The sequence below is a fragment of the Dipodomys ordii genome, unplaced genomic scaffold, assembly GCF_000151885.1.
Source record: "Dipodomys ordii isolate 6190 unplaced genomic scaffold, Dord_2.0 Scaffold4, whole genome shotgun sequence".
NCBI classification, from domain to species: Eukaryota; Metazoa; Chordata; class Mammalia; order Rodentia; family Heteromyidae; genus Dipodomys; species Dipodomys ordii.
The window spans coordinates 34,790,008-34,801,220 of NW_012267220.1; the positions used below are offsets into that span (position 1 = coordinate 34,790,008).

General features: G+C 38.4%; 1 protein-coding gene across 1 annotated transcript in view; it reads right to left on the minus strand.

Moving 5' to 3' along the window:
- Positions 1–287: 287 nt before the first annotated feature.
- The window catches only part of Zmat4 (zinc finger, matrin-type 4), a 416,076-nt gene continuing 405,150 nt past the window's right edge, over positions 288–11,213 (minus strand). Inside the window, exon 7 of the mRNA XM_013025137.1 lies at positions 288–345. Within this exon, the coding sequence (XP_012880591.1) occupies positions 330–345 (16 nt within the window). The 3' untranslated portion in view covers positions 288–329. The remainder of the gene's footprint in view (positions 346–11,213) is intronic.

Genomic DNA, 11,213 nt, shown 5'->3' on the forward strand with positions numbered 1-11,213 from the left:
AGTAAATTGGAAATTAAAAAGTTTCCACTCTTTGTAAGTTTGAATAATGCTCCAAGTATTTGCTACAGATTATGATTTAGAACATGTGCTAAATATGTCATCAGTAAAGAACTTTTAAAAATCTATCCAAATATGATAATTTGCCACAAAATTAAAATAAAGAAAGAAATCTTGTTCACTTTTGGAAATCAAGATTAGTCGTGTGTGAATCGGTGAATCCTTGTAGTAAATATTCATTGTTCAAGAAAGGATCTTCCCCGGTGGCTGATGAACAAGTCTCCACAGCAGAGAAACACTGGCCTCTTCTAAACTCTTGATTGTTGTCTTTACTACTTATTCTTCAGGCTAGAAGAAAAGAAGGGAGACAATTTACCTTCCTTCAAAATTATACATTCCATCAACCTTTGCTCTCTCCCTACCTCCCCAATGCACATCAATTCAACCATCAAATTTAAATAGAGCTGGATTTATATGGTGAATTTATATGTGTGTATAATAATTCAATTACCAGTGCCCTCTGTATGTATGCAGAAAAGAATTTAGATCTGTACACTGTCAATTCAGACTCTAAATCCATTTCAAATGTTCTTAAGATACAAACAATAATTTCATTTCTACTTATGTTGTATTGCATTGGGTATCACACTGTGACAGATCCCCTTCCTGTGCTCAGGGAACAACTCTATAGCACTTTACATTTCAAATTGACATTTGTATTCATTTGGTATTCTTTCAGAATTTTCCTTGTTAGAAAATCTTCCTCAAAAAATACTGATCAAGGGGCTGGGAAGGTGGCTCAGTGGTAGAGTGCTTGCCTTGCATGCCTGAGGCCCTGGGTTTAATTCCTCAGCACCACATAAGCAAAAAGAAAAAATCTGGAAATGGCGCTGTGGCTCAAGTGGTAGAGCACTAGCCTTGAGCTGAAGAGCTGAGGGACAGCACCCAGGCCCAGAGTTCAGGCCCCACGACCAGACCCCGCGCCTCCTCCCCCCCAGAAAAAAAATACTGATCAAGCAGACTTTCATCTGCAATTAACCAGCAAAAAAAATCTAGAAATGGAGGTATGGCTCCAGTGATAGAATATCAGCCTTAAAAAAAAAGTCAAGAAAGAGGGAGAGTTCAGTCCCCAGTACAAAAAACATATTGACCATTAAACTGATGACCAATTAGCAAAGAATCCTCTCTTCCTCCTTCCCTCTTTTCCTCCCTCCCCCTCTCATTTTATAGCTGGTGCCATACCATCTGAACCACACCTCTGCTTCTGGTTTTGTCCTAGTTAATTTCATTGAGTATCTCTGGAACTCAGAACTCTCTGTAACTATGATCCTCAGATCTCAACCTCCTGAGTAGCTACAATTATAGGCATGAGTCGTCTTTAAGTAGTTGTACAAAGGAGTTCCATTCAACAACAGTTTAGGAATACAGAGTATCTTCATCAGTGTCACTTTTTCATCATTCTCTCCATCCCTCAATTTTCTTAATTTTGTAGGATATGCATTGAATTTTATGCCTGCATTCTGCCCTCTGCCCTTCCGCTCTTATTTCATCTCCCCTATCCCCTTGGTCCTCACGTATTATTTTGTTGGAGTGTGAGTTAGACTTTCTAAGGAATCACACAATTCATGCTCTCCCCTGAATCATAAGAAAATGCTTTGGTTTTGATATGCTTGGACTGGAGACCCCTCGAAGACCACCAGAGACCAAGATCAATGTCACCAGCGAAAGAGTCATTTATTGCAAGCTCCAGCTTGGTCCTCCGCGCACCAGGTAACTGGTGAAGGCTAAGAGACCCCGAGCCCCAGGGTTACAGCACTTTTTATACACTTTTTAGGGAGGGCAGAGACTTTGCATACTTCATAGCATCTTGTAATATATCACTACACATTGCGGGAAAGTCATAAAACAATTCTATAATATAATTGGTGCACTACAAAGCGGAAAAGGACCAGAAACAGGTTGTTAGTTAGATCAAGGGGCTGATGTACTTTAAACTGGTTGGCTCCCACCACAGGGGAGTCCCAAGGAGAAACATGCTGAACTGCAGGGTTCCTTTCTCAAACAAACACCACCTGTAGCCTGACAGCTGGGTCACCACGCCCTTCAGCACCTGCCTGCGGTTTTCCCAAGGATTGTTTATGTTCCTAGTCGCCCGGGAATTGCTTCTTCTGTTCATTCCCAGGTTGGGCTCACGGTCAGCTGCATAACTCATGCCTCAGAAGATGATCGCTAGCTCAAGATGAAGTCACCCAGGCCTCAGGCTCCTCAATTTATTGCTATCTACTATAAGTCAGGAAATTTATATTGTACCATCACTTAATCCCCACAGCCACATTTAATGTGTGAGCCATTGTCCCCAACTTAAAGGTGAGAACACTGAGCTTTAAATTTGCAAAATTAATTAATGAATGGCACATATCATACAGTTGGTAAGAGGTAGATGAATGATGAAAAACTCAAAAGCAGAAGAGCACATTCACCTACATGCAGCACGGATTTTTCCAACAATCCCTGGGCTCTTGTTGTAAGGATGATGAATTTTGGGGAGGAGGTGGGGCAAATATGCTGGAGGAAGTTAGAATCCTCTGAGATATTTTTGCCCTTTGTCACCAAAATCCAAATATCTTAAGACATCTGGATGAATGAAACTTGAATCTCCAAAAGGGAATTCTATTATCTATCTAGACACACACAGCATATCTTAAAACCTCATTTTCAGGAAAAGTGCTGTCACTAAATATTCCTGAGATCAGAATAAAAATTTGAATTCTGTAGGGATAATGCAGACCAAAAGAAAATACTACTATATTAATTTTAAAAAGAGCTTTTAAATTTTGCCTTGGGAATGACCTGGGAACCACACTCACTATTTCATAGAATGTAGGTTTCAAAAAAAGTCCTGTTTTAGAATCTCATATTGGGTTTCTTCACTATTCGGTCATGACCTAAGGAAATTGAACAGTCATTGTCATCTTCATAAATTAATGTGACATAAAGGTTGGAAGTTCACACAGAGCAAACAGCTATGATTCCATTTCATGAACTGCAAAGCCAAACACTTTTTACATGAAAATGAGTTGAGAACACAACATCTATGTATGGCCAGGCAGAGTGGGACAATATTGTGTTAAGATTAAATCACACGGGAAGGGATTTTTGTTTTGTTTTAACATAGTAAAAGTGATATAATAAGAACTTAGACCCTCAATGAAAAACATAACATTGGATTCTTTTTCATCGCTAAATATTCATATCATTTCAGAATACACAGAAGTTATTCACCCCTTTCTGTTATCATGATTGGAATGGCTCCCTTATATTTTAGCCTGTATCACATTCGATACAAAAGAACATGGGTAATTTTACTGCTATTCATAAATATGCAGTCATCCAATCCAAGAAGAAAATTCTTTTCCATCTGAGCATTAAGCTGCATAATTTATAGATTTTCAGAATTTGCTCTAAATAGAAAACTGAAAAAGACAAAGAAAAAAGAGGCCATTGCATTGTTTCTATTTGTGGTGAGGGAAAGTCTTTGTTCTCAGTTTTAAATTTGATTCTATTGAGAGGAGTTTATTGCATCCTGTGCATTCCTATCGTATTTTCACCTAATTTTCAATATGTGTCACCATAGCTATGTTGACCACATGGTCTCTATTTCATATCTGTTATCATTTATAAAACATTATTACTAGATGGTAATAGGAAATTCTCTTGGGATCCTCAGTTGGAATGAATAGCTATACCTGCCCTCAGGAGAAGTTTCTATGTCAGGCAACTGTAGGGCAAAGTCTAACTCTTGTGAATGCTAACCTCCCCTGGAGTTCTGGCCATGCAGAGATGATGATGGCCTTCAGATTAGAATCACACCTGCTGTAATCTCCTGCTCTTGCCACTATATCTCCCTTTGTCATCCAGAAAAGAGGATGTGTGCCAGTCTGGATAACAGACAGAAGCCTGAATTTACACTAGGAAGCACCACTAAAACCATTCCACCTTTGAATAGGACCAGAAATGTGAGCCATCCTCCTGAGATTTAACCAAGGGGAAGATGGGTAGGTAGATAAAGCATCTAATAAAAGGCATGGCTAGGTAAATCAGTAAATTTTTTCCACACTAAATTTAAGTTTTCGACAAGTCAGTTCTAAAAGAAAGCAGAGAATCCTCAGCCATTATAAACTCAAGCTTCTAGTAGCCAGAGAGCACATTAACTGGATCTGAAAGACTGCCTACATGGACCACAGCTCATTAGAACTAATATGGGCCAATTTTATTAGATTGAGATGAGTCATGTTTCAGGCATTTCCACAACCACATGCAAGCCAGTCTTGACTTTCAACTTGTTAACCTTAGCTTGAAAAGTGAATGACACCCAATGCTTGATTTGGTTACAATGGTACAATGATAAACGAAAATAAATTATATTTACAAAACTGAATGTTTCCCAATCTCCATTCTTTTTTTCCTCTGTATCCCCTAAAGACAAAAAGTCAGATTTTTTTTCTAGTCTACTTTTTCTTAACCTATGACTAATGAATCACACATCTGTTTGTCTCCTTGTTCATATCAAAGGATTCTCTTTTCTATGTGATCTCTGGCCCATGCCCAGGGCCTTGATGTTGCACTGAGGTTTTGCCTTTGCAAGCATCTCTGTGTATATCACACTGGTGTTCCAGTGCTTCCCTGGGCACCCATCATATCTATGAAAAGAGGAAAAGAAATGTCTTCAGGTAGCACACTAAGGTCGCTGATGACATGATGCTTCTTTTCCAGGGCCAATTTTCTGTCAGTGATCCCTTCAGTATTCTCCATCACCTCCATGATTCTGGAGAACTTTATCAGATTCCTGAACTTGCCATGTGCTGCTTCAGTTCACACAGGCTGTTCCTTCTCCCCCAGAAACTCACTTTGGTCCTTTCACTTTCCTGTTCCTTCTCATTTCTCAGTGCAAGTATGCTTCCTCTAGCTTTCATGTCCTAAATTTACCCTGACACACAGCAAAATGGGAATGGAGAGCCAAATCTTAAGAAAATAACCAAGTTATAGGAGGCGTTAGTAAACAGCTTAAGACAGAGGTCCCATTATGTTATTTCTGAGAAGGCTGACTGCCCAACAAGTCAAAGGGGTTGTAGAGCAAAGGGGAGCAGATAAAATGTGGGAGGAGAAAGCTAGAGGGCGTGGGGTGGGGAGGTGGTGTTCTATTATGCATGGTACTGCCTATGAATGACACTCAAATCTTTTTATACATTTTTATTGTAAAAATACTATACAGAGGGGTTACAGTTACATTAGCAAGGTAATGAGTACATTTCCTATCAAGCATTGTTACCTCCTCCTTTGTTTTTCCCCTACCATCCCTTCCCTCCCACCTCCCCAACTACATTCCCCCACCACTAGCCTAGATTGTAAAGTTCGTTTTTCAACATCATGTCTTGTGCATCTCATTGTTACAATGGGTCAACCTGTACCCCTATTTAAGCATTTTGTTTTTTCCCTTCCCCTCACATGCACTCAAATCTTAACTACAATTGTCTAACCCACAAAATACTTGCAAAATGTTCACTTTAAATGGAGATCTGTATAGTATGCTTGATACAGGGAGTGTGTGTCACAGAGAAGCATTCAAATGTATGTAGGAGAAAGATGTGGAAAGAGCACAGACACTAGGATGCTGTAGCAGACTCACTGGATGCTATCCCAGGCAGTCTGATGCCAATTTGAGATGGGTGAAGGTAGGATGAGGTTCAGCTGATACATCTGACATCCAATTCATCTAACAAGATGAACGTATAACCAATCCTTGTTGGAAAAACCAGTTCCATAGAGTTATAACCCATAAGATAGGGAAATAATTTAAGAAAATTCTGGACAATTCAGAGAAAATACTGGCATTATGAATAGGAATTATGAAAAATCAAAATACAAAACATTTAAAATGAATGCAGTCTGTTATTTCCTAATACACATAGACTGGCAAAATTGATCGAGACAATTTGCAACTAAGTAATCAAAACACCTAAGAAAACTATCTTTCCTCTGGTTATACGGAATTTGCATTTTTCATATGTACATGAATACTCCCAATGTGCTTCATAGCAGTTTATTCCCTTAAGAAGGCAAATATTCTCTTTATAATCATGCTCATACAATTCATTTTCTCTACACAAAATTTTTCCTAAATCTCCAAATAATGAAATGGTAGAGCCAGAAGGGATCCCCCAGGATCATCTAAGAGAGTCCAACATCATTTTACAGATGAAAAAGGTTGAGGGAGCCTCTAACACACACCTACATCCTGAGCCCTCCACCCTCACTTGTAGGTCCTGTTCTGTGATGGTTCTCTTTGGTTCTAGCCAAGCAGGCAATGCAAACATACAATAAGACTGCAAAGAAATAGGCTTTGAGGCTTCATTGGGACCCAGAAGTCTCCTTCACCATCCGCTTAGATACCTGGGAACTGGTTAAGTTCAACATATTACTTAGGAACAGCTATGGCATTTTCCCCCAAAACCTTCTAGACGTCCCTCTCCCCCACACCTTCTTCCTACTTGGATGTGTGTTGTAAATACTTTCTTTATCTCTGTGATGGTGTGATCATATCTTAATGCCACCTTTTGTTTACTGTCAGCTTCATCAAAGAAGCCTGGGGACTCTAGCTCCCTAATTCTATATTCTTTTTGCTTGTTATAAGACCTGACACTGAAATGATGCATAAACTTGCCTAAACAAACACAAGAAGAAAACCAGAAAAGGAATCCAACTGCCACATTGCGAAGCAGCCTGACACCCATAACCTCATATCAACTATCACGTCCTGGGCAAGTTCGTGTCCTGGGCAAGTCCATTTCTAGCCTGCATTTTCAGATAAGAAAAACAATTAAATATTCAGAGAATCTCTTACAACTCTTAGTATCCATTGTAACGGCTTTTATATATGCAAAGGGCTTCTCATTGACAAAAAACTTATATTAAACACATCAGTTGTTATTAATGGATGTTCATGAGCTGTGTTATTAATTTGTTTGTCCTCATTCATTAATCTGTAAAACAAAGACATCAATAATATGTTCCTCAAAGGGATGTGTTAAGGATGAAATCCAGGGGAGCACTAAAAATCTGGAGCAGCTTATGTCCTTACCCTCAGTCAGTTGAGAGAAGTTTCTGAGGAAGCATTGTTTGGCCTTTACTCCAGGCTCTTGGGGTGATTGTCTTTAGTGCATGAAATGTCTTAAATCATAGAAGTATCTTTGATATTCATGGATGATCTTAATAGTTTATACTAATATTCTAAGGTGCTAGGGAATGTTTAGGGATGGAGATTTGCCAGTCTAGAAAGATGGACCATATAGCTAGAAAGTTGATGTCAAAGTAATTCAGCTGAAGCTTCGGAGGGAAGAGAGGGATAGGAGAGGGAATCCAGTCACACGGCTAATGATTCACTCAATTATAAAAATCTGAACACCAAAGCACACTTAGAACTTCATGGCTGATGAACACATCAGTGTTCTGAAAGGTTATTAGGTCCTGGTTTTATAAGGACAAGAAAGAGAAACTGGGACTTTCTCAGACTTGTCCTATCTACCTAATTGGCTGCTCCTGATTTGTATTTATAACAGCATGATAATAAAACTGTAATGAAGAGTCTAGCTTTATCCTCAATTTTGTGAATTATTAAATTTGTGGCAACAGTGGAAACCCAAGCTTAATAACTAGTCAGAAATCCACATGATTTTTTCCAAGTCTTTCCATTTCCTCATGAATGGGGCAATGTCATTCTTTCTGATGGAAGCATAGTATTCTCTGTTATATACCACATTTTCTTCATCCATTAATCTACTGAGTGGCATCTGGGTTAGCTCCATATTTTGGCTATGGAAATTAATGCTGCAATGAACATGGTTGTGCTGGAAAAAATCATATTAAGTAAAGTAAGCAAAACCCAAAGAAACATTGACTTCACGGTTTCCCTCAGTTGTAATAATTAGCATATGTCTGGGATAGTCCTAGAAGAGGATCACAATAGCTCAATAGCCATGTACATACGACCATGTAAAATGATGCTAAGTGAAATAAAGTCCAAGATGTGGAAATAAGATATTTTTCTTTGTTGTTGTTTTTAATGTATTATATGAAGTTATTTCTTTTTCCTTCTATTTTTTTCTTTCCCTATGGTTTATCCCCTGTATTTGATTGTGGTACCCTGCATATTGTATATACATTTATCTGAATTAGGGAAGGGAAGCAGAACAACAAAATGGTGAGAAAAAGGACAAAAGAGGGAACCTATGCAACAGTGATACTCACAAGACAATATGTTGGAAATGAACTTTACAACTGGGGAGGGGGTTAGGGGGAGGGACAGTAGGAGAAAAATGAGGGAGAGGGTAACAATGCTTGACAAGAATATGTATGTAACTGTAACCTCTCTGTATATTACCTTGACAATAAAATTAAATTAAAATAAAAAAGAAATACACATGAATTTATAGCTAGTCAGAAACACCCAGAATTTGTGCCGATATGAGGGTAGTCTTGTTGAAGGCTGCCTTACACTTGTGAAATCTACCCAAACACTGTATAATGTCAGAAATCTGTTGTGCAATTAGTTCTGTCTATATGCTAGGCCAGGAGTTTATCAGCAGCAGAGCATATGGTAATGACACTTCAGGATTTCATAGAGGGAAAATTTTTGCCATCAAATGACTCATCTCAAATCCCACTTCTGGCATATACTTCTTCCATGGTTTCTGCCTCAGTTTCCTGATCCATAAAATGGGTATAAGATAATAATGCAAAGACTTCTAAGCCTTCTATGAAGACTAAACCTTACTATAGGACAGTATCATGTACCTGACACATAGAGAAAACAAACTAATATTCTTTCTTATTATCATTATTATTTTTATTTCCCTTCTCCACAGGTCTGGTTTAGGTTAAGTCAGTAAATGAGTCTGATATAACTGGCAGGCACACAGATAGGGTCTTTAATCTGATATACTTTCTAGAAACAAATGGAGGCTCTGGTTTTACCTATTCCAAGAAATGTGATGGGTCATACATGTCAATGGAGAAACATGGAGGGGTAATATTTGTTGACTACCCAGTGCTATCTGCCTCCCGCCAAAAAAGGCAATAATGGTCTAGGGTACATTGTCCACTGTGATACTCCATTACCCACACATTTCTATTTAATTACATGATAATTTAAAATTCAATTCCTAATATTTTAAGTGCTAGGGGCCACATGTGCCTGTGGCACTGCCTTATATTAAATAGATAACAAAACATTTCCATCATCAGAAAGCATCTGTGCATTAAAATGTAAATCATTGTTGTTTCCGTTTCAAATTCTATAGGCCTATAAAAGCTGTTAATTTCTTCCACATCAAAAAGAAAAAAAATTAATAGGTGATTTATATAGAGAGATGAACCTTTGTCTTCCTAATCTCTCCCATCTCTCGAACACTGTAGGGTCTTCAGCCTATACCTGGGCCTATGGCGTTGAGATGTACTCTATTGCTTGGGCTGCTAATAACACAGTAATTCAGTTTTTTGTTTTTGTTTGTGGGCTGTGGGGCTTGAACTCTGGATCTGGACACTATCCCTGAGCTCTTCAGCTCAAGGCAAGCACTCTTCCACTTGAGCCACAGCGCCACTTCTGGTTTTCTGGTGGTTTATTGGAGGTAAGAGTCTCATGGACTTTCCTGCCAGGCTGGCTTTGAGTAGCTAGGATAACTGGTGTGAGCCACCGGTGCCCGGGCAGTAATTCAGTTTTTATAATGCATAGTTTGGCAGTGATCACATTATTAAGGACACTCAATTTTACATAAATACACGGAACTTAGAAAAAGCATTAAGGTGGGGTGTCTATGGCTATATAGCAATTGTTACTTCCCCTCTTTGAGGTTCAGTCTCCTTATCAATTGAACAAATAAATGGGCTGGCTTATTGGCTCAGTCTCCTTTTCCTCCAGCATGCTGAAATCTCGTGGTCTGCACAGGGCATGACAGCAGAGACTCAATCCTGTCTGTCATTTCATTCTAAGTTCAGCAGGTTTCTTTGAGTCCCATCTAAATGATCACAAACTCCCAAGTGACAAATCAAAAGACAGAATTTGATACCAACTTTCTTTTTTTAATCTCAGATTTCTTGTGTTATGCAGTATCAACTATAAAGTGTTCATATCCACTACTAAAAGCTGTCAGCTCTATCTAAAAAATGTGACAATGGGCCAGCCAAAGAAGAGACTCCATTGTGCCCATATGTGATCAGAGTGTCTCTGAGGAGCCATGGTCTTCTGTAACATTCAAGGTTTCCTTGTCTAGATAAACTCCACCCAAAATACCAACCAAAATACACTCCAACCAAAATACCCTCAGAGGACTGCAAAGTAGTAGTAGTACACAAATTCAGTGATGTTTCCATATCGCTTAGTCAGAGATAGGAGTCATTGAAGTAAAAAGTCCACCATGATCTCCCACTCAAAACCATTTACTCTCAAGTGTTCCAGGAAGACAGCTGAGATATTGGGAGTATGCTGCTGTAGAGTGCTATTCAATTCCCTCAAAAACCCTGTAACTGACAGCAAATTCCTTCAATTCTTTCCCTAATGGCTAAAGCAAGGCTAGGACATTTACATAAGGCATTTGTTTGACATAAATGAATCAGTGAGAGTCCTTTGTAAATGGTGAAATAAGTGATGAGTAAAGCTATGCAGAAGTCATTACTATTATAACTTTACAATGTACGCATGTAGAACTGTAACAATGAAATCCCCTCCCCCATAAAACTAATACAAATTAATAAAAATAGATAACTGCATAAATAAGTGGAAAAAAGAATTATTACTTTATATTACCTTAACTTCTGCTTCATACATTTTAATTAAGATAATGTAGTAGAGACATTCAACTAAACATTATTCAACTAAACATTCAACTAAAACATTATTAATGATTTGCTCACATGATGAATCTATATTACCATGGGCTCGCAAATATCCAAATCTAATATACTTGAACTATGGGAAACATGACTTTTCCCAAGCTGGGGCTTCTGACAACTTGTGAAGCAGGTGAAGAAGAAAGAGAAAAGAAATCATGGAGGGTGGACAGGAACAGTTACTGAAATATTTTTCTACCTCACAACTCAACTTTGATTAGCACTAATGACTATGGTAATCTAGGTGAAGAGACTTTCTTTTTTTTTTTTTTTTG